General features: G+C 39.3%; 1 protein-coding gene across 1 annotated transcript in view; it reads left to right on the forward strand.

Annotated features, from left to right (window-relative positions):
• Positions 1-24,100, forward strand: part of LPIN1 (lipin 1) — a gene marked incomplete at its 3' end in the record, with an annotated part of 29,589 nt that extends 5,489 nt beyond the window's left edge. The window contains exons 5-16 of the mRNA XM_010147473.1: positions 3,978-4,107; positions 6,025-6,334; positions 7,839-7,932; positions 9,172-9,359; positions 10,492-10,585; positions 11,952-12,021; positions 14,748-14,840; positions 16,244-16,320; positions 18,328-18,472; positions 20,041-20,189; positions 21,735-21,821; positions 23,948-24,100. Coding sequence (XP_010145775.1) covers positions 3,978-4,107; positions 6,025-6,334; positions 7,839-7,932; positions 9,172-9,359; positions 10,492-10,585; positions 11,952-12,021; positions 14,748-14,840; positions 16,244-16,320; positions 18,328-18,472; positions 20,041-20,189; positions 21,735-21,821; positions 23,948-24,100 — 1,590 coding nt within the window. The remainder of the gene's footprint in view (positions 1-3,977; positions 4,108-6,024; positions 6,335-7,838; positions 7,933-9,171; positions 9,360-10,491; positions 10,586-11,951; positions 12,022-14,747; positions 14,841-16,243; positions 16,321-18,327; positions 18,473-20,040; positions 20,190-21,734; positions 21,822-23,947) is intronic.
• Positions 24,101-24,336: the final 236 nt, after the last annotated feature.

The raw sequence follows: 24,336 nt of genomic DNA on the forward strand, positions 1-24,336 counted from the left end.
GAGAGAAGTCACAGCAGCTCAGTTAAAAAATTTGAAGTAGGTTTCTGAATATGACCTCTACAATTCTCCACTAATGCTGGGGAAGCTTTGAGTAATAAATCAGGCTAAATTGCTCATTGCCTATCTCAGACTAGATGTCATACCAGGTGCCTAAGGCTGTATCAACACTGATCATCTTGAGGTTTTCCCAGCCTCTAGGTCTACCCTCTTTAAACTGACCATGTTGCAGCACCATGACAAGGTGAGATCCTGGGACAATCCAGGCTGTTCTGTGTTTTTCATGGGAAGGAAGGGCAGGCACACAGGTTGGGATGGAGCAGTGATGTGCTCTGGGTGGTTCCATGAACTTTGCTCTGGAGTTCACCTGTCCTGCAGTCTAGATATACATACAGCTAAAGTGCTGTAGTAACTTGTCTGCGTACGGACCTCTCTGTGTCTGCAGCTGTTTTCCTCTGTGAAAAAAGAAACTCAGTTATGGCCATCTCAAAGGAGGTTCAGAGGCTCTCCGCTATTGTTGTGACATGTACATGAGAGAGGCTGCTTTTCCTCCTGACTTCTCAGGTCACACTGCTGCTTTCTCAGGGCTGTCTCTGCTTTGCAGGGGGAAACAGTGCAAAGAGCAGCATGATTTGCTGTTGTAGAACTGCCAACTACAGGCCAAGTTACTTATTCTTTGACATTAGATTACATTAAGTGCAGTCGTAGCTGTTACGGAATACCTATATTCAGCATTTATGGGATGTGAATCAGATATGCTGATCCAGATGACTGAAGTTTCCCTTCCTCCTTGTACAGTGTTGACAGCATGGGTGGCTCTAGTCTGATCTGCATTATCTGCAGCAATCTCTAAGGCAAGTGAATTTCAGCAGGGCTGGATCAGTGCCTAACTTCAGGACAGAGGAGTTGCAAGGCACAGTTCATCCCGAGACAAACATCATGATGGTGTTAGGAATAAAGAACCCATTTTGAGTCTGATTCATGGATGCATTTGCAGGATTCTATTGCTGGGTTACATATGCTATGTGGCCATGGTATTCAGCCTTATTGAGCCCTAGTGCAAGTGTAGCATTAATCCAGGATCTAATTTGACCTGAGCTAAAAAAAAATTAAAGGAATGTAATTTTGAGCCCTATCAGTCTTCAATTTCATTTTACTTTGGTAGCAAGAGTATGAACTGAATATCAGCCAAAATAGTCCCAGTGTGGGTAAAGGAGACGACATCTGGCATTACATATGGAAGCAGAACTCTACAAACAGGAAGTATACAAACAGGACTGTAGTAGGCATAATTGCCATCTGTGTCCATAAACTACAGAGGTTATTGTTGCTGTTCCAGAGGAATATTAGTTGGAGAGTGTAGCTATTGAGTGTTACACAATAATATGGTATATGAAGAAAAAAGTAATTTCTCCGTAATGGAAAACCAGCTCTCATTGCGAGGCCACCAACCCTATATTAATGTTTGTGGGTGGCATAAAAAATTCCAGTTTATGTTCCAGATGCTACAAGGAACAAGAATGCTTTAGTATCCTTTTATACAAACAAAATAATTTAACTTGTGGATGCATGTCTGCACTCTGATTTAGTCTTGGGCCTTTTAAATTAAGATGGCATTGCAATGGTAATTCTGTTCTGCCATGAGGTTGTATTATCATTTGTACTCTAATCTACAAGGAGGAATCAACTGAACAGAATTCTGAAGATCTAAGATTTTTTGTTACTACTAAATCCTTATATTTTACTGCCTAGAAAAGTGGTATTTATAGAATGAGAAGATGTCTCCGTTGTGCTTGTGTTGAAAATTCAGTAGAGAGTATGTGTACTGTGTGTGTATGAGAGTATTTTGTGTACTTTGTTTTGGGGGCTACATGCTCACCCTGTTCCTAATTTACCTTGTTTACACTTGTAGCTATATCAGCTCTGAACCAATAATCCAGACACGTGCATGGAGCATCAGGCAGCCTTTTGCAGCAAGAGCCTTCTCGGAGCAGAACTCTGCCTGTTTCAACATACACACATATGCAAGTGCCATATTTCTGGCACTTACATGTGTATGTCTGGGAATATCCATCACGGTTTTGGTGCTAACAGCCTGGGCTTCTTCCCCACTCGGTTGTGTGTACAAGGGAACTGTATTTTCAGGGAAAATTATGGAAAAGGCAAGGTTCCCTCCGCGCTGTCTCCCCTTGATTAGTGTTCTAATGCAGAGGTTCTAGCCCAAACTGAAGCAATGCCTATATTCTCTCAGGTCATCTGGCTGTTTACTGTAGGTGAACCTGGGCTGAACGTACCCCAGAGCCCAGACTGGAGATTTTTCTAAGTAAGCAGTAGGTATTTCAAAGGTTAAAATATGTGTAGTTCACAGATTAGCTCATGCAGTGACACTTCCTTGAATTTAGACGTTTGGGCTTAAAGCAGATGCATCATTGCCTGCTGAGATTTTCTGAAGTGCCCAGGCTCCTGATTTCCAAAGTTTCAATGGACACTAGATGCATGGAAAATACTTCAAATCCTAGAAACTTGTCAGTGGGAGATGTAGAAGTTGCTGAAAGTCCCACCAGGATTTTCTTGAATCCATAAAACTTGAAAATACTTTTAAAATAACATTGTGTTGATTCCTTCATCTGTCAAATGGTAGGTTATACCCTAAGGACTAATAAAAATTTGTAATTCTTAGGACCAAAAAATATCTTCTGCAGTATTGCTTATAAATTTTAGTTAGATAATGTAATTTTCTGTAGCTAAAAAGCCATAGCGTTTAACCATATTCCAGTTATATCTTACTGCAACATAGATGAAACCAAGGAATAATGTAGATAATTAGGGTGCTGTTTCAGATGTGAAATCCACAGATATTTAAAAGCTGCTTTTATGATAGTGTGAAGTGGTTATTTGCCTGTGAACAATGAATTCCCTACCAGCTCGCTCTACAAAACTGCCTTATATCGAAAGAGCAAAACTGTTTTGGATATTCAGTTTATCCAGAAGGTAAAGAATAAATCAAACATGATGAATTTATGCTAAATGTGGGAAGCCTTTTGTTTTTGAGAGTGAAGGTAACTCAGTTTGGACCTTTAATCTAGCAATGTTGTGGATTCTCCTGTTGCTTATAGTTTTTAAATCAGGATTGCATAAGTATACCAAAGATGTGCTGTAGCTCAGGCAAAAATTAATGGGCTTTGTTCTGGGGGTTCTGGGTGAAATTCTATGACTTGCATTATGCAGAAAGGCAGAGCAGATAATCAGAATTTTTCCTTTTGTCCTTGAAATCAGTGAATCTTTATTAATGACTGACTTGACATCACATTATTGACTTTACCACACTAAAAATATGCTAGAAACTGATTATTTACTAATTAACTATTAAATTACATTGAGTAGTCAGCAAAACAAACAATTAAATATTTTTGCACTGGAAGGGCTTGACTTCTTTGTGTATCTCTCCTGCTGGTTCTTCCTATAAACATGCATCCAAGGCTAGAATGGAACAAGTTAGTAGAAGGAAGTAATCAGCTGGATTCCTTAAACTAATTTATTACTTACTCAGGATAAAGTGGCTTGTTGCTGTGAGTCATTTCTGCATTTCACATCCATTGTAACAATACTAACATAGTAGACTAACATTAGTCTGCTTCTGCTTGTACCATCTCTGTTCTTTTTTCCACATAGAAACCCAAAAATCCTCCTGAAATGTTCAGGTCCAGTGCTCTTGTTCCATCTCTTTTAGCTTCTCAAGTGCTACTTCTGTGATGGTGCTTATTAAATAAACGGATGAGACCTCTGAATGTCAGTCTAAAAGGATCCCTAAATGTTTAAACTGTTTTTCCATGCTTTCACGCTGTCAGTGGGCTGATAAGTGTTTATATTTTTAATGCTTTGTGTTGGTGGATATGAGTTTGGAAAGTGTGTAGTGCACTGTGGTTACTTTTGGTTTCATAATGTTTTGTAATAATCAGTTTCTGTTTGTTTTAATTCAGCTCATTAGGTTCACGCCCTCCTACCCCTAACAGTGACTCAGAATTAGTGAGTAAACCGATGGACAGAAGCGGACTGAAGAATAATCCCCATATGCACTGGGCCTGGGGAGAGCTGCCCCAAGCTGCAAAGGTATCCAGTGTAATTTGTTGCGTTCCTACTAGCATCAATTGTGCTTTAAGGGGGCAAATGCGCTTATTCGGTTGCAGACTGCTGGAGAGGGAATGGATCCTGTTTTTACATAACATTGCAATGTTTTATGTAAAGAATTGCATCTTGCTCCTTAGGAGGTACAGGAAAGGAGCTTGTGTCATGGGTGTTCTCAACACCAACGATATACAGTAGAAAATGAGGAAGTACCTGAGACCTAGTCTTAAAACGGAAGCTTAAATAACATATAAAAATCAAATCCAATGCCCTTTGGTAAATCATTGAAATTGATAAATGGTCTTAGATGGAAAATAGGTGGTTGGTGTTAGCAGTGTGATTTGCAAAAATTGACATTGGTTTCTTGAGTACATAAGCACCCGGATACACCTGCAGTTCTGTACCTGTGCACGCCCAGACGTGCTGTTCTTTTGGCTGAGCCGACTGGCTTGCTGCCTCTCTCCTGCCTGAAGCCATTTGGGCCGGCTGGGTGGAGGATCTGTAGCGTGCCAGCAGCACCAGCTCCCAGTGCACAGGAGCCATGTGCAGCTGAGCACTTCTAGGGTCAGCCAGGCGCTGGCTGGCTCCCTATGGCAGCTGTGGAGTTGGAGCATTCAGACGGCAAAGGGCAGACTTAGGGCTTATGTCTGCCTCAGGGTGTGAGAAGTGAGGGTCAAGTTCAGTGACATACTGCAACTACAGGGGCAGGGGGGGTGTGGGGTTTGGCCCCTTCTGCTGAAGGTTGGCTTCTCCACAGAAAGGACTGTGGGAGTGATGGGGTCAGGAACAGAGTAAAGAAATAAAATTCCTGCTTTGCAGGCCAGGGAAGTGGGTATCCTCCTCAGAAGGAAAACTGTGTTTTGTTGGTGGCACCAGAATTATAACAGCACTATTACAATTTATCTTTAATTCACTGTTGGTAGCTAGTGACAGAAGCAGAAGTGGGAATCCAGAATTCTTAATTTCTTTGGAAGAGCTCTGGCCTCTCCTTTAGTAGTCCAAAGATGAGCTGTCCCATCACCTCCACATTATTTTCTTCCTTATATATATTACAAGAAAATCAAGTCCCTAGACTAAATTTCAGTGCAAAGGCCTAGGCAGGAGTTTTAAATTGGCATTTCCAGTCTAGAATTTAGGGTTTCCTGTTAGTAGATTTGGGTGTTTCATTTTTATCCCAGTCACACAGCCTGGTGTATATTGGAAATCTTATTCCTGGAGGCTTTTCCCTCTGCAGTCCTTTGTGTGTCCCTAGCCAAACTATTCAGACTTGATCTGGCCATACCTGGACTGGAAGTTATGCTTTGGATGCTGTTCATCTTTGTGGAAGAGTCGGTTTGCTGTGACTTGAAGGTTATAGCAGCTATACAGCTGCTGCTGGGGGAGGTCAGCTCCCCTCTGTAAGAACACCTCATGTCCCACGCTCAGCAAAGATCTAGGATTGTTCCTCTAAAGTGGTTTAAAATCTAAATCTGGTTACAGATGAATGGCCGTGTACGTCTGTCCTGGTCCCTGGGAGCATCCTGATTGTATAAGGACTCCGGGCTGCGCTCCCTTCTCATGTTTATTGGGGTTACCTTCTGAAGAAAAGCTAGAGTTGGTGCAGGAAGGGAGGAGGGCAGGGTGGGAGCTGTGGTGTGCTCCCAGGCAGGTGAGTGGGAAAGAGGACTGTAGAGCACATTGCAGAACAAACCTTTCCTGGCCCCAAGAACCAGATGAATTTTGCACAGGCAAGTGGACAGCAGAAAGGTCTTTCGTACCCTGTAGTCTCACTCAATTGTGACTTTCTGCTGTAGTTTTGGTTACCTTGAGAATCTGATCTCACTGGAGTGAACAGAACACGTTCTATGCTACTGCATTTTTAAGAGCTTTTCCTTATAGCAATCTGTTTATTATTCCTCACAGGCCAGTTCTCTGCTCAAAACAAAGGAACCCAGCATGGTGGATGTAAATCCTTCTGAAAGCACTCACTTTCGGGTCATCCCAAGTTCTCCTATAGAGGAGTTTAACATTGTGTCTCCTCTGCCTGCCCTTGGACAAGGAGATGCAGCAACTGCTGATGAAAGTGAGCCCTCACCAGCTGAGGCAAACAAGCCAGAGGGAGAGTCTCCAGAAGCAGCTGTACCATTGTTGCCTGCCAATGAAGAAATAAAACAAGCTGCAGCTTGCTCAGCCCAACCAGCTGGCAAGACTGATTCTCCTTCCAGAAAGAAAGGTAAAGCTGTTGATTCTGCGCTTTTATATGTATGATTTTGTCTTTAAATTCATGGTGATAAAGCACCTCATTGTCATAGAGATTAATCTATGCCCTGAAGGTGCTTTCAGATCTGGAAAGGAGTAAGCTTTGGAAAAGACCTTCAAAACCTGAGCTGTGCTGCAGGCTGTTCATGGGAGCTGTGTAGTAAGATAGAAGATTTTCCTTGGTCTGGATTTTTGTCAGCTCTGCGGCGTATGAGCAAGATTGCAAAACTTGCTCCAAATTCATACATATTTGGCAGATTCAGAGATTTCAATTTTAGTGCAAGCACACTATACATCTGCTGGTTCCCCTGCCCTGACTACTTTGAGTTATGTGTTGCTTGTAATTTTGGAACGTCCCTGCTCTGGTGCAAAGTTGCAGTGTGTCTTTTGCACAAACAGCTGATTGGCCATAAAATAAAGTGCTTTTCTTTCACATGAGCAGTTTCAGTTCTGTGTGGTAGATAGACATCCTGTCCTGAATTTGTGAAATACAACTCTGTCTGCTTTTCTGCTTCTTAATTTCTGGGCTCTATATTCAGGCTATTTTATTATGTGTTACAATCTTCACATGAAACTTATTTGCTTACAAATGCTATGTTTCAGAGCTCTGATTATTCTATAATTATGTAAGCCCTACACTAGGTTGTGCAGCTGCTTTTTCATCAGTAAACACGCAAGTTTCTTAGGCACTTCCCCATGTATTACTCTGTCTTTGAAGACAAAAATGACAGTGTTCCTTTGCTTACTAGTCAGTCTTTACATATATATATATATATCTTTTTTTTTCCTGATTGCTTTTCTGATGTTTGATGTTGGAAACTGGGACAGGGAGAAGTCGTGGGTTTTAGAATTAATTCCAAATTAGGTTTTGGCCTTACAGTGGTTACTTGCCTAGATGTACCAGCAGCAACAGGACAGCGATGAATCTGTGTTGGTCCTAGTGAAAGACCTAGGAGGGTGGTTTTGTCCCCTGCAGTGGTACCTGTGCACACACAACATGTCAGCTCTATGTGCTAAACAGTGAGTTGTCTCCATAACAAGCCAGTTATAGTCTATTGGTGACTATAGTGTAGCCTGTTGTGTTATTTCCCTTTTGCAAGGGGGCACTGAAGTTTAGTTCTCAGAGATTAAACGCTCTGATTGCCTTACTGTGATAATAGGCCTATACAAATCCTCAGAAAGCTTTGCTTTTGCTGTTTTTGACTTCTTATTCCCACTGGTTTTGTCTGGGTTAAGGAGGCCTCAGCATATCTCAGTCCGCTGCTGTCCCATTTTGTGAATTAAAAATCTGAACAGTGCATATGAGCAACCTGGGTGGGTACTGTTTTGGCAGTACCATTCTATACAGTGCAGTTCACAAACTATTATAACTTGTCTGATTTCTGAATCTTAAAATGAATAGTTAAACAGTAATAACAATTTTGGCTTGTTACTCAGAAAATACTCACTAATAGGCTTATTTTTGCCATCCCTTACAGACAAACGGAGCCGGCATCTTGGTGCTGATGGTGTCTATTTAGATGACCTCACTGACATGGATCCAGAAGTTGCTGCACTTTATTTCCCCAAGAAGTATAAGTCCTTTGCTTATATTTTTGCTATTTAAAGAGCTCTTGTCACCTTCTAGATTTAGATCAGTCCATCATTGCCAACCAGATAAGACCTCTTTTCCAGAGTACAAGCAGAGGTGAAGGCTCTGCATTCAGGCCTGAGATGTGTGCTTGAAACTGATTTTCTATTTTGCAGTTAAGCATCACATATTGAACATGGATTGTTGATGTAATGTACACTGATGTTGGTAAATGTTACGTTTCCTGAGAGAGCGGTTGGCCTTGGAATATCCCCATCTCCTTGCTTATTACGCTGAAAAACATACCTTACTGTTAACAGTATTAGCACAAAATGATTGCTGTAATGTTATTCTGCTGTGGGTGATCACCTATACATATGAATGTTAGAAAATAGTTTTTGGATGATGCATGACAGGTTTATTTATGAAAATGTTGCACCCTGAACATAAAATTTCCAACTTTTTCTGATTTTTGTTAGAACCTCTTATAACATTTATAGTCCTCTTTCCACATCTTACTCTAGTCATTTGACTGAAGTTATTGAGCAGCAACTCAAGTAGCTTGCATATTTTATTTTTCTTGTTTGCTTTCTTAAACTCAGCTGTTGTAATATTAGCATTTCAATAAAAGAGAAATATTAGTAATACAGAGAAAAAGATTCCTTTTTCAGATGCATTCATATAAATCTGGAATGGAATGCAGAGTTTGATGAGCCTGCACTTTGCAGTAATAATTTTATCTATACACAGATTAAGTGGGTATAATTATTTATTGTTTCTCAAAATTATAATCCTAATGTTTTATATGTAGAGTATTTTATTTATATATACATGATATGTAAATACACAAACATACACATCCTTTGTCTTGGGTTTAGCTATCAGTTTATATGATTAATACAAATTAAATAATAAACTAATATGTTTATTTTTGTTCCGGTGAGGGAATGGTTCTACTAGTATAAACTTCACTTATAGTAGCATTGTTTTGTCTACAAAGATTGTGCAGTTTATTGTCCATTTTTTCACTCTTGTAAATAAGTGAAGCTGACATTACACGTGCCCAGTTTGGCCAAGTGAGTGGAAGCAGTCCAGTGTTTGAGAGTACATTGTTTAAATTTTCCGGCAAAACCAAGCTATTGCCCCTCCCAAGTGTGTGTGAGATGTAAACGGTGCTTGCTGAAGGGAGACAATTTGGGAATGACTATATGAAGACCAAATTCCTGGTTTTTCTTTTTCAGCGGGGATGCTGTTCAAAGCAAGAACACGAACGACACGGGGCCGCGGTCTGCCAGCCATTCGCCGCAGTCTGTCGGGAGCTCAGGTGTTGACAGTGGAGTTGAAAGCACCTCGGATGGAATTCGAGATCTGCCCTCCATTGCCATTTCTCTCTGTGGAGGCCTTACTGATAACAAAGAAATAACCAAAGGTACAGAACGACCTTCTGAATTACAGGCATGTGCTGTCGGCCAAGTTTTAGCATCCTAGACTGGGGAAGCAGTGCCCTCCTGTGGCTGTACTCAAAAATGTCTTGAGAACATAGGCTGTCCCTGAAACGTTATGTTTCCTAGAATTTTTCAGACTTGAAATGGTAGACATATATAGGACTTCTGATTTTTAACACATTTCAATAATCCACCATATACATTTTTTTTGAAGTATTTTTATTGGTATATTTATTTCCTGATAGTACTATGTTTTGTATCACAATCGTATTAATGGTACTTTTGCCCCTTGGTACAGTATATAGCTAGGAAATTTCCAGCTGTTGGTGTCAGGAATGAAAAAGATGGTCTGAATATAGGGACACTAGGAGGAGGAGTTGGAAACTCTAACCTGAGCTCCTGTTCTGCAGTTTCTTGTGTGACTCTTAGATAAATCATTTACAATGGTCTGTCCTTTACACTTCCAGCTGAATAATGTGAACATAAATGTGTTAAGACTTGCAATTTCTGCAGTTTTGAAAATCATGAGAGCCTGATGCTACGCTGATTGCTGTTCGGAAGCTAGTTATTAACACATTTCTAATATACTGTGATTTATTTGGGTTGTATTTGTCATCTGGATCACTTGTGAACTATATAGACTTTTTGAAAGGAGTTGCAGGCAGTGGAAAGGGTGTTAATTCATAAACATTTTCGTTTTGCTGAAGGCCCTAGAAGTGATAATTAAGTTTCTGGCTATGGCTTTACACATACGTTGGGCCCATCAGTTCTTACTCCTAACTTGGACAGAGGATCAGTGAAAGGTGTGACAAAGTACTTCCTTGCCTTGCTTAGAAGCTTGATTTTCCTCTCTCACAGTTCCATCCCTGAGCTTTCACTTAGCTTGTGTTTTGAACAGGAGACACCCAGCAGCTAAAAAAGAAACCCTCAACATCTGAGATTGAGAGTCTCTGAACATCTTGCTTCCATGTTACTGCTCATCTCAGCACCCTAGTAATGAAGGGCTCTCCCTGAATGCAAAACCTATGGGTTTGAGAGAGGCGGAGAGGTTTAGATTGGCCCATCCCAGGCATCTGTAAATACATGCTTTACATATGTCGTTTTTTCCCCCCACAGAAGAATTCTTAGAACACGCAGTAACGTATCAGCAGTTTGTGGATAATCCTGCTATCATTGATGACCCCAACCTTGTCGTTAAGATTGGAAATAAGTAAGTATCTTCCGGGGAAAAAATATTTTATGCAAACACTTCTGTGGCACTTCAGTGTGTTAGATCAGTTTCACATTAGCTGAAAAGTAGGTTTTGAATGTTCATAGCTTAGATTCATCCAGAAAGAGTCAACTCTAGTGACTTCAGGCTCTTCTAGTTACCTTTCCTTCTTTAAATTGAGAGTAAAGAGCAGTTTCAGATGACCTGTTACAGCTAACTGACACAATTTGAATTTCAAGAAGCTAGTATTAAATGCTAATAGTGTTCACATTCAATTGGCAGACTAAAAATGAAATAGGATGTGAACTTGCTAAGGCTTGCCCTGAGCCAGTTTGAATAATTAATATTTACAGGGATATGGCAGTGCTTGCAAGCACTCTGTACCCAGCAGGTAGTCTGTGTATACTGAATGTTTTGCTAATATGCTTCTGTGGAGACATTGCTTTTTCAAGACTTGTCAAGCTTCATCCACTGAGACTTCTATTTCTGCAAGGCTAAGACATCATTTTGTATGTTTATATTGCTGGTAGCAATGCAGCAGTATGGTCTATGTCAGATGAAGCTTTCTGGGGAGTGTTCTGACTTGAGAGCTCCTTGCATCTGGCATACAGTGTTTCAGAGTCGAGGAGAGACCATGGCATTGTGCTGTACTTAGTGGTTAAGCTACCCTTGGTCATACACATTGCTCGTACAAATCTGACATGCCTGGTGTGTCCTTACATATCGTATCACATATGTTGTGGCCTCATACCTGACCCTCTCTGTGGTCTGAGGTGACTCCCTTATTTCTTCTCCGACTTAGTTCTCTGAATTTGATGGTAAGATTTTCCTGCCTACTGATACGTTGGGAGGAGAGAAGTACTTAGTGATATTAGAGTCAAAGTCTCTGGATGTCATGTGAGCTTCAGCGTCCCTAGACGGATGATAATACTATGTTTGTCCTACTGTCTGTAACAAGAGTTGACCCATGTTCAGCACATAACAGCAAAAGCTTGACATCCTACAGACTAACTGTAGTCCGACAGGCTGCGGCCCCTAACTTTGGTGTAGTTCCTTGATGGAAAACCAGTGAAAACAGCTTGTAAAAAATGTAGCTCATGCTGTGATAATGAGGTGTAGCAAGGACATGAGGAATGTATGACAAATACCATTTCTACGTAAGGACCTAACTTCTCTTGTGTGTCTTGGAAAGTGTATTGTAAATACCTGTGAACATACACAGGGCCTGCTTTTACTGATGCAGGCCACTTTTATCTGTGCTAAAGGGGCTTCATGGCTTTAACCTGCCCGATGATACAAACTGGGTAGATTGTGAATTGGAACCTTGGGATTACAAACGCAGTAACCAGCTCTCTTGCACGCCCAGGTACTACAACTGGACAACAGCTGGTCCCCTTATGCTGGCAATGCAGGCATTCCAGAAACCTTTGCCGAAGGTGAGATTGAACATGAAGGTTGGTCAGGGCAGGAATTGTGACATTCTACCATTTATTAAGGCAGGGAAGAGGGTGGTTGTACAAAAGAATCTGCACATCAGTAGTATCTATCCATACATAACCATTCATCCAGCTTATGCTAAGAGCTAAATAAGCAGGACTAAATTTGGTCTGTGAATAGTGTTTATGTGCTAGGCTAAGATCATTACAAGTATTTTGAAGGAGGAAAACTTTCTCTTTTCCTTCATTAATATGGATTATAAACATAAGTTACATTGACCCATGTTGGTGTTTGCTGCAGCTGAATATTTGGTGACTGCTTTCCATTTATCTGTATAGAGCATATATTGTCCAATAAACACCTGGAATTTAAACCTCAGTGAATAAGCTTTAACTGCTAGATAAGGAAGGCCTGTAGCTTGCTAGTTCTTTATTTCTCATTTGGTCGCTCGGGTAGGTAGTGGCAGATAGCTACGACTGTGTGACAGCTATGTATGTTGGCTTATGTTAAGTGTGTTGATGAATTTAGTCCAATTCCATGTGACCTGGTGCCACATCGATGCTCAGGACAGAAATACACACTACTGTAAATGTATATAAAGAAGTAGTATCACCATTAGCACTATTCAGTATCCTGGTTAGCCGTGGATTTAATAAACTTGGGAACCTAAATTTTCCTTCTGTCATTTACAGCACTTCAAATGTCTTTCAATTTAATCTTTGTGAATTTAAATGCTGTCTCTATTGCCATGAATGGGGAGTAAAGGTTTCTTCAAAGCCCAGAATACTCTCCCACTTTCTTAGTGCCACATTATCTGTGTATGCAGTCACATGTAGCTGCATCGTAGCATCCCAATATAAATTGATCCTACAAGTCCCAAACATATGGTACACCTGGCTTGAATTTCAAGGATGTTTTGTGCTTTACTGCAAATATTCTAGAAATCATCAAAGGTGGTATTCATCTTATGGGACTCAAATGCCTACAGAAGGTATATATTTATCGCACTCTCTTTGTGGGGCAATTCCACCGAATGATTCAGACCTTGATAGGTGCCTGTTGTGTCTTCAGTGACAATAAAGATAATGCAAGGTAACTGCATTTTTAGTGAAATACTTTGATGCCCGAACCAGGTGTTTTGGGTTTTGCCGAGGATGGGTAAAGGGAAAGAATTGGTATGAAGTTGTTTGTTGTTAAGGGAAGTGGCAATTCTTTCAACAGCATTATGCTTACGCCATTATTCATATAGGTTGTCAGTCAAGAAAAGTATGAGTATGAAATTCAGTGTGTTCACTTTTTTAATGGTTAACATATTCTTAAGGCTGATAACTTTCTGAAGGCTGAACTGTACCTCTGAAACTAAATTAATCATTTATACTACCAGTCATCTTACTGGTTTTCTTAATGATGTGTTAAGTAGAGTTTTGATTTGCTGTAATAATGGAACTAAGGTATTGAAATACTAAGATAGTTTACCAAACTGGCTTTATGAAGTGATTGAAAACTGTATTTTTTTTTTCAAAAAAATCACTCATGTTCTGCAGAGTATACTCAACCACATGTCTAATTATAAGCATGTGAATTATCTCACTGAAAGTCAATAGGACATCTGCTTGATGTTGTCTGTATGTTTGAGAACCTCCTTAAATTGTAGCCGTTGTTCTCAGCAGTGGCATTCCATTCTCAGTAGCTCCATCTGCTCCTTGTTTTTCTTATTTTTGCTTTAAAAGTTCTCAACTTACTTGCTCAATTTTATTCCTCTGTCCCTACTTCCTTTTCTCATAGGGTTTAGATAGTATAGCAAAGAGAAGATCCTATGGAAAATAGAGAAAAGGGATGCATTGTCCCATACCTTAGCTGAACTCCACCCTCTCTCTTAACTGCTACGAGTTATTGGAATGATTAAATTTTTTTTTTTTTTAAAATCCCTAATCAACATCACAGTTTAATTTTGGTGACTTAGCTTGCAGTGGAGGCTGTCATCTCAGGAAGCCAGTTCAAGGAAATACGACACATGGTGGCCACCTTTACTGTAGTATTTTCCCCCTTCTTTTGCTTGCTCTCTGAGTGTAAGGATCCAGCCCTCCTTGTTACAATGCACAAGGCTGCACTCGTTAGGGGTGTTGGAAGAAACTTGTTTCTACTGAGGTCTAGTATATACAACCGATGAAAACTAGACAGGATTTAGAAAGAACAGTTCTAACACTGTCAGTCAAATTCATAGCATCATCCTAAACTCATAAAAACTAGTACCTTTGCTTTTTTTTTCCAAACTGGTGATTAAATATGAACTTTGTAGTTATTTTTCAATGAGAATAACCCTCTTGCATGTGAGTTTGTTACTGGTTGGCATGAGGCTCCTTCAGGAAGCGATATTTTTCTTTTTCCAATATAATTTGCACTAAGTAACTTCAACTTAAAAACAGTAGGTCCTCCATTCTAAACATTATACTAATATCTATTTATGCTTTTTTTTCTTCTTTGATTTTATCTCTTTCATTTCCTTTAAAAAATACCATAAGTATTCATGCTTAAGTTATTTCAGAGCAGCTCTGGATACCATTAGATTTTGCTTTAGTAGAATTTATGGTCCACAGACAGTATGTTTACTTTTATTCTATTTATTATCAGTTAAAATTGTGTGTTTGGCACTTTCTTTCATTTACATATATCAGGTTGTCCTTTGTTTTGGTATTTTTTTTATGTTACCATCCATTTATCACAGGCCACTGTGGAATCTATAATGAGGGACAAGATGCCCAAAAAAGGTGGAAGGTGGTGGTTTTCCTGGCGAGGGAGGAACAGCACTATTAAAGAGGTAAGTTTAAAAAGCAAGCAGCGTTTCCTTCTGTTTGCCGTGGCAAGGCTGGACACCTCCATATTCATCCCTCAGAACTTGCTTCTGAGAAGAACTTAATATTCAGTTTGGCTGAGGATATACACACTGAAAGGTGCTTAAGCAGGGTCTGAAGTCTGACTTCTTTTGACTTCAGAAAGCTTTGCATCAAACCCTACCTGAAACATCTGCCTGCAGTGTTTTGGTTCAGCATTTATTTTCATTACACAAACCTGAGGCAGTTTTATCTAATGGATTAAATTTGTGTTTGGGAGCCTACCATCAAAGAACTGTGTCACTAATTTAATGTTTTCGGGCAGATTACCTACCTTTCTGCAGCTTTTTTTTGATAGTTGAAGAACAGACATATTTATGAGTAGTATGAGCTGTAAAATTCAGAAAAACCTAGGATGGAAAACTGACTATATATTTTAAAGTCTTTTTGAATGTCTTTTCTGAGCATTAAAAGTTTCTAACAACAGTCTTAAAGTTGTGGATGAACATTAAAGAACAGTGAAAGAAGCAAAACTTTATATGAAATATTGATCTCCTGTCTAGACATATTTAATCTTTAAAGTTGGCTAATAAAACCTCTTCATATTAATTTATACTGCTGAAGCATTAGTACTTGAGGGGAGAAAATGACTTCTAATACATTTTTATGGCTGTGCTTCAGTCGATGAACTCTGTTAGTGTTGCATGAAATAACCATTGTACTGATCTGTGGGTAAGGGCTTCAGAGCGTGAGATTTTAGTTTCTACAGTTTATTGAAGATTTTAGGATTCCTGTCTGGGTGGAAGTATTTGGTTTCTAGCTGTGGCAGCTATAAATGGATAAGGGGAGGTGTTATTGTTGTTTACGTGTCTCATAAATTCATTTACTATTTAAAAATCTTGTGGGATGAAATTGATAGAGCTTAGCATCTACTCAAGGTAAAAGCAGTTTGGAAAGTCTTACTGGATTAAACATTTTAATGTTTCTATAAAAGGTATGTTTTTTTTTTTTCTTTTCCAGAGTCATAATTTGTTCTTTCAGGTGAAATCTAGCTATTTGAGGAGCGTGAATTGAGTCGTTAGGGGATTGATTCCAGAGCTTCAGTAGTACTAGATGTGAAATCTGATATTTCTGTACTTCTTCCACGCAAAACTAAATCTTAATTCTTCTTCTGAGTTTTATATTTGCAATTTTAGTTCTTTGTTCAGCCTTTATTCTTTAAGAAAACCATGAAGTTTTACTTTGCCTGCAAGCAAAGGAAACAAACATGGTGTTGATTTTTACCAAGGCTGTACAAGACAGAATTCGATTTTCAAATAGTTTTTTAAAAAAAAAATCTGCTTTCTGCCCAACAGGAGATATACAGCTTCTCATACTTGTATTTTTACAGGAAACAAAGCCAGAGCAAGGTATGAGTGGGAGTGGACTTACAGGAGAAGACTCCTCACAGATGAGCATGGCAAATAGGTACCCCAAAATTTATCTGTTCCTGAAATGAGCAGGAGTTACCAGTTAAAAATGAAAGCAAGCTACCTCTTAAGTTTGAACAAAGAAACACCGCGCCAGTGAAATATGTTCATTTTATCCTTCATTGAAGGAAATAAGCGCGGATAGGAAGGCTGCACCCATAGCGGGGTTGCAGGCCTTGCGAGCGTGCTCTGGTGTTTCTGTGGTTTGGCTGGCAGCTCCGTGACAGCCCCTTGAAAACAAACAATGATTGGAGCAGTTCTCCAAATCCGTATGTACCTCTCTAGAATTTTCAAGGGAACTTCATAGAAGTCCCCATGCTGTTGTCAGACCCCAGTTGCTACAATTTCCGATTTACTTACATGTATGGCTTGATAGCTTAATTTGTTCTTTCATATTTTGGGGAGTTCGGGGGCCTAAGACTGGAGTGTTTTTCACAGCCAGTAGTCATGTTTCTTCTTTTAAGGACTGAAGAAATCTCTTCCTTCTCGTGCTCCAAACTAATCATACTGTATGGCCAGAATCTCTCCTTCAGGAGGGTTCCATAAGAGGATCTTTAGCTTGCTTTGGAGGCTTTGGAGGGATGAGTTAGGGACAGCTCTCCTACCTTACCACTGTGCTGTATGTGGAGATCCTCCTGTAGAGACAGCCCGTCTGAGTGCTGTCTGCACGTAGAGCTGGAAAGGGACGGATTCAAATACGCTTTATGCTCGTTAAGTTCAAGAATTCCATTTATGAAACAAAAAGGCATTAACTGTCATTCTTTCTGGAGGTCAGCAGTTGCAGTCTAGGAGAGTGTGGTGGAAGGAGGATTCCTCGTTCTATGGGAGACTAGCTGTTCTCTCAGTTGCCTCTCAGTTTCTGAGAGCCACAGAATAAATCGGAAAGGCTAATTTTCCTTTTAAAGGTGACAACTGGCATTTAGGTGTGTTTCTTACATGGTTGTTTAAAGATAAGCTTTAAAGTGGGATTAAAACTTCAAGCAGACTGGATTCTGTAATTGGTGTTCTTTGTTTAAATTTTAACTGACCTTAGAATCTGCCATTAAGAATTTATTGCTTGCAAGTGGAATGCAGCAAGTGGGATGTTGAGTAAAGCTTTTGAGATCCGATGTTACAAAGGATAAGATAGGCTTTTAAATGTTGCTAGTCGTGACATGTGGTACCTTGATGTTGGGTCAAGACTTCCTAACATCAAACGACATCCTGGTGTGCTTGAAATAAGAGCTCAAGTGCTGTTTCATAGGATGTGAAAGGATATTTTACCTTCTAACTAATGGGACAGATTTGTTTGCTGTCAAGAAAACTTTCTCTCTGAAGAAAAAATATCCTTAACAAATATCTGAAAAAATGGTTGTAGCATGGGGAAAAAAAAAATTACACTGATGTGTATTTAAACCGAGTTGTGTAAATGAGCTGAGGCTTTAGGACTTTTTGTCATTGTATCCTGAATAGAGTAATCCTGTACATCCTGGAAAAGAATAATCCAGTGATCTAAAGTTGCTCATGGAAAGAGAAGGAGGAGTTACTTTCTATAATAAAATTTGCATCGCCTGGTCTTCTTTTTTATTAATTGATAAATTCTTGGAGGGAGGGAGGGAGGAAAGGGAGGGAAAAGAAAGCCAGCATAGCAAACTCTTTTTTCTTCATCTGAGAACTGGGGAATTCTTTCAGTTACATTATGTAATGGATATTATTTTTCTTTTTTGCCACTAGATTTTTTGAGTAAATATGGCACGTTAATTTACAGCTGTTAAGTAATGTAGTTTATAGACAAGTGAATGGCTGGAACAGTCCAAGTATGAATAACAGGGAAAATGCGTGAATGAAAATCCAGCACTTCATTGATATTTTTAAAGCCATGGTATGAATGACCTCCTGTGAGACAGTACTTGGGAGCAGAGACTCAATGACTTGTTTGGTGACTCACTGTTAATGCATTTTTAATGGATACTGAGATGCATTTACTGACATGATACCATCATTTTCTGTGTGTACAATGTTCCAGAATAAAAGATGAATCTTCTTCAAGCGATGAAGACCCTAGAGCTGCCAAACAAAACTTCGGGTCATTACAAACCAACACAAGTCATCTCTCATTATTGCCTGGAATCAGTTACAAAAAAACGCTTCGACTCACTTCTGACCAGCTTGTGAGTTAATTTCACATCCTTATTCTGAAATGTCATTTCTAATACAACATGAACAATACTGTTATTCAGGCTTGCAAAGCTTAATTAGCTCATGCATCTTACATTTGATTCTCTGTTATATTAAAACCCAAAATCTTTTCCTTCCCCTTTTCAGTATTAAGCATGAATGTTGCACCTTCCAGCATGTGCTGGGGTTCAGAGACTGGGAGACATGGGATCCCATTTAGAAAATAATCCAGTTCAATTCCAAAGTGTCACCTGTGTAAATGCACTGGAACCACATCCTTTTAGTATTATGTATAATGTGTTTATGTCAACCCACAGGCCTCTCTTATTTTTTATCTTTTTATCCACCCTCTCCTTTCCTTTCCCGTCATTCATAGGCAGACAATCACATTTTACACAAACACGATTTTCTGTTAGTAACTTCTGAAAGAGCTGCTTGTGAACTTACTATGAGGTCAGGCTATTAATTTCATGGGAGCCAATTCTCTTGCTCTGTGACAGAGGTGTTTTGACTAATGGTGAAAAAACTGTTAGTTTTGTGTTCTGCACATTCCATTCACTTTGGGGAAATACTTTTTGTCGTCTTACCTACAGCCAATTAGTTTTCTGAGGGAAACTCACACAAGGCGTATGGCATTAAACAGCCCATCACTCACTGCCTGAATAGTTTATAAGTGTAGAATTTTTCGCAAGAGATAGATAGGATGTGTTGGTAATTTTGTATAGCAAACAAAAAATAAGGCTTACACAAACATACTGCTGCTTTTCAGATTCGGAAACCTTGCAGAAATTCGTTGAATCTAAAACTTCTTCTAGATTGGTTTCTTGATGAAACAGTGGGCAATACTCATCAGTTACCCATCAGTTGTTCTTCATTGCCACCTCTTGTTCATTTCCTAACTAATTGAAAAGTTGCAGTGAAATATAACTAAGAAAAACAGACACTTAAACTCCTGCAGCTTGGTGAAAATGAATGATTAGGTCCACAAATAGAATCAATTCAGCAGTCTTTTGCCCAGTGTGTTGCTAAGTGACATGGGAGGCAGTGGGAGGGAAGGGCACGGAAGTGGGGGAGTTCAGGAAATTTGGTGGAGACCCCAAGGGTCATAGGTCATATGGTACAAGAGGTGGGTTATAGGAAAGAGATGTAATACCATAGAACACAAGTCTCCATATAAACACTCTTAATTAGAGTTCATGGAAGTCCTTGTTACCCACATTTCCTCTCTACATATGGATCTGTATCTCAGAATGGAAAATCCCCCTAGATAGTCCCTATTCCATAATTTGTTATTGTTTAAGTGAACTTTTGGGGATTTTTTTTTTTTTTTTATATCCCTTACTGTGAAACAGAGTTTTGTTTGTTTGTCTTGTTCTGCTCTACAAATCGATGCCTCATGTGCACTGCACAGGGCAAACCTCTGCTATCGTTATTTGGACGCTAGCTCTGCTGAAAGCACTGCAATTCAGTGTGACCAGCGCGCAGCGGTCATCTGTGGCTTTGCGCTGCGTCCATTCCACATGCTCAGGTTGTTGATTATCTTGCTGATAATGTCTTGCAGAAAAGCTTAAAGCTCAAGAACGGCCCCAATGATGTGACCTTTAGTGTTACAACACAGTATCAAGGCACTTGCCGCTGCGAAGGCACCATTTACCTATGGAACTGGGATGATAAAGTTGTTATTTCTGACATTGATGGAACAATCACACGGTGAGTTCATGAACAGGAAGAGGCTTTATCTGCAAGGTGTCCTTGGAACTAGAGGAAAAAGTAATTAACAGGGAAATTTGACTCACAGAATCATCGTATACTAGTGGTTTTTGGGGGCTGTTGATGTTTGTTTGTTTGTTTTTTTAAATTTAGCTTTCAAACAATGCTGAATTCTTAATTTCATAAAGACATATGCCATATATGTGCCCATTATTTGTGACCTGCTGGTGTTCCATGATAGTATTTACAGTAGTGCTGGAGGGCCGTCTGCAAAATCATAACCTTTGTGCTGCATCACACTTAACGATTGTGGTGCCTACATTAAAAAGAGAAACACATAAATTCTGTTTTAAAAGGCATTACTAAGGGCATTCCAGTGAGAGCTATTATTGCTTAGAAGACAGGACTCTGAAATCAGTGTCAGAATTAGAATTTGATGGAAAGTTTCAGATTTAAACTTTGGGTAAAACCCACGATTTTAGACTGATCAAAACAATTCACTCGCTGAATCCCATTTATTTATTTAACACTGGAGAAAACAATTGTATGTGGAACAAGGAAACACACAATAAAAATATAAGAATTTTCTTTTGACCTTTTAAACTGAAATGCTTAGATATGTTTCAAAATCAGTTTCTTCAAGACCAAACTCATCTGTTTGTAATTTGAAAAAGAGAACAAGGCAAAAGAATAAAAAGACATAAAATACTTAATTTAAACTGAAACTCTCTTCCTTGGGATTTATCCATTGTAGGGCAAACTTTTTGGTGGCAATATCCTCCCTATCTTATTTTCTTAAGCTTCAGTAAAGTGAGTGGGATCTTCTTGCTTGTCTGCTGTTGGGCTGATCAGAAAGTTACCAAATCACTTCCCCTTATAATACCATTGCAAACCCATCCTCAGCCACTGCCCAGTGCTTTCTCTTTAAGCTGCAAGGGTGTGGATTTCTTGCTCTGAATCTGTGTAATGCTTAGTCAAGTGAGGTTCTCATTTGTTTGAATTTCTAGATGTTATTATAGTGCAAATAATTTTCCCTCATGTAAAGCAGGAAATACTTTAAAACCAGTATAACTATTTCCTAATACTTTCTGCATGACCAACTGCTGGCTTTATGTGGAGCTAGAATGTCACTTCTCATGCTTTGACTTTCCCATAAACTTCCCTTACGGGTAGATTTGGTTTATTTCAAAACCATTTAATGTACACTTCAAAAAGCATACTTAGTACTGACTGACCTACTACACAGGCCTGATTGATAGTCTCTGGGCTGTAACTTCCATGTTACCTTATGGGTCACGAGCTTATCCGTGAAGACAAGTCGTGGGGCACAAGAGTAATTAACATGGCCACGGATGGGCGTGTCATTTTATCTCAGAAGAAAGGGGAATAACATCATCCTCCTTTGATCACAATCAGTACCTTACAGAAAACCTTATTTTCCTTTGCCTCTGCTCAAATAATTTACTGGGGTTTGTATAACCCTCGTCTGTTGTTATAAGTATTGGGTTTTTTTCAGTTCAACTCCATTGTTTTTCCTTTATTCAGGTCAGATACTTTAGGTCATATTTTGCCGACTCTTGGCAAAGACTGGACACACCAAGGGATTGCAAAGTTGTACCATAAAGTGAGCCAGTGAGTATTCAGTAAACCTGTTCATGCGTCTGTGGCTGGTCTGTGTTTATTCATTTGCACATTAAGATTGAAATTTCTCTAGGCTTCTCTTAACCTCTAAGGGTGACAATTTTATCAATATCTCATCGATTCAGTGATGCTTACAGGGTGTAAGGATCTGCTGTATGATATCCAGAGCAAAGCCTGCTTTGTGATACCAAAAGCTGCAGTTGCAGCAAGTGGAACTTAGTTTACAAACTGGGAATTGTGGTAGCATTGATTCGTGAGGTGCTTTTCCACCTTCCCGTCTCTCCTTGTTGAGGAGATTGTGAAATGCTTAAGGACTGTTCCCCAGGGTGGTCACTGTAGGTGGATTTCTTCTCACCAAACTTGGCTTGTCTGGGGTCAAAAAGTAGCTCAATATATGTGTGATGTAATGATGTTTTGAAAAAACTTTTGTATTCTATTAGCTTTTGGGCAACAGTCGATCAGCAGTGCTTTAGGTCACTTAATGTCATTAACAGGAACAGTACCCTCGTACAACCTAGAACAACATATTCCAAAAAACTTGGGATATTCCCTTGAATGAATATGAACAGAAGAACAAGCAGACCATACCAACTCACATGGGGTGATGTGTGGGAATGCTTCCAGGGGAGCAAGGCTCATGCAAGAGTGCAGGTGTAGTGTTGGTGCCCAGCATGCATTTTGCAGTGTAGTCAGGCCATGGTGTACACTGGGGGATCAAAACCAGAGTTTTGTGATTAGCAATTGAGAGAAAAAAGGAAACGAGGAGAAGAACTGATTGATGTCTGAATGGAATCAGACGAAGTATCTGATATCTTCTGATGTTACATGTTCAGATTTTACCTTTTTCAAGGAGAATTACTGATTGCTGTCTGTTCAGCTTGATATTTCCACTTATGCAGAAAATAAAATTGGTTTTCTTTATATTACATTGAACATAGAAGGACAGTTGAATTTAAATTACCATAAATGTTTGAAGAGCCTCTGGTACACATCACAATTGTCCTCTTAGTACACAGAACAAATCAGATTAACTAGGGTTATGCTAAGGTTCGTTTATTGCTCTTTGTTTTACGTGGATGATGAATTATAAATTATCAATGATGGAATCTAAATTATGCCAACACTTGTCTGTGCTTTTATTCTGTATAGAAATACGTGATCACAGAAAAGACAGGGCAGCCTGGGAAGTCACATACTGAGCAGTATTTAGTTCTATGAATAATTTCTGCATTACGTTTGGTGAAAATGTTAATTATTTTTTTAATTGCAGCTGTTATTTCTATGTCTGTCAGCACTGTCAATTGTTAGGGCTTTGGTGACCGTAAATGTAGGAGAAATAAATAGATTTGAGTCATGTTTTTCAGATCACTGAGTTAATTATGAGGTGGCTAGATAGTACAGCTGAACACTATATAAATATTCAGTAGTTAGATTTAGTGACTATGCGTGCATTGAATACCCTATTTCTTTATTTTATGAACAATTTTTTAATAGGACTTGCAAACCAAATTGCTGTTAAGTTGGATTAACATAATTGGACTTTGTTCTCCCATGAACAGAATAAAGAATACCTGTAATTTCTGCCGCAACTTTTATTGCAGTGTCAAGTCAAAGATTACTTCTCATGCTGTGTTTTGAAGTTCAGATTTGCTCAGACTTGAAGGGGTGTGTTGCTGCTGCACACAGACTGTTCTTTTTATGCAGAGACCCCAGAGGCAGGAGTACAGCACTGTTAATACAGCGAAGACTAATACACCATTTTCTGCTTTATGCCGAGTGCTTTCCTCTTAACAGATTCATTTCAGTTAGTTGTGGGGAGTGTCCTTCCACTGTGCAGGGGCAGATAGAAAACCGTAAGAAGTCATAAGCCATGAGAAGACCAGAGATAAATGAGCCCTCTTTAGGTGTAAATCACTGACTGCTGTGGAGCTAGACAGATTTTAATTATCCAAGGTTCTGGCATAAATGTTTTTATTCCTTTTAAGTAAGTCTAGGTTAAACATAAGTCTGTTTAACAGCCATGATCTGATTCATGTAAAAATAAACCCACAACATTATTAATGTCAAAATACCCGCTTTATGTTTATAATAACTACTTCTTTTGTTTCTGTTGACAGGAATGGGTATAAATTTTTGTATTGCTCAGCACGTGCTATTGGAATGGCAGACATGACCAGAGGATACTTGCACTGGGTCAACGAACGAGGAACTGTGCTGCCTCAAGGGCCGGTGTTGCTGAGTCCAAGCAGCTTGTTCTCAGCTTTTCACAGGTACTGCAATTTCACTTCTATGCAGAAACAAACTCTGAGGTTGGTGGAGGCTGAATCCTTGGCTTTGTTTATAGGAGTGCTTGAAATCACTCATAATGGTTTTCTTTTCTTACATACTGGTGCGATACTTGATTTCTTTTAAGAAGAAATTTTGTTAGAGCAAGGCCAAAATTCAGTAGTTAAAGTAAGCAATGTATCGATCTCTTAGACATGCAAGGCCAAGTGCAAGGTCCTGC

Source organism: Eurypyga helias, unplaced genomic scaffold (genome assembly GCF_000690775.1).
Source record: "Eurypyga helias isolate BGI_N326 unplaced genomic scaffold, ASM69077v1 scaffold49892, whole genome shotgun sequence".
Classification (NCBI taxonomy): domain Eukaryota; kingdom Metazoa; phylum Chordata; class Aves; order Eurypygiformes; family Eurypygidae; genus Eurypyga; species Eurypyga helias.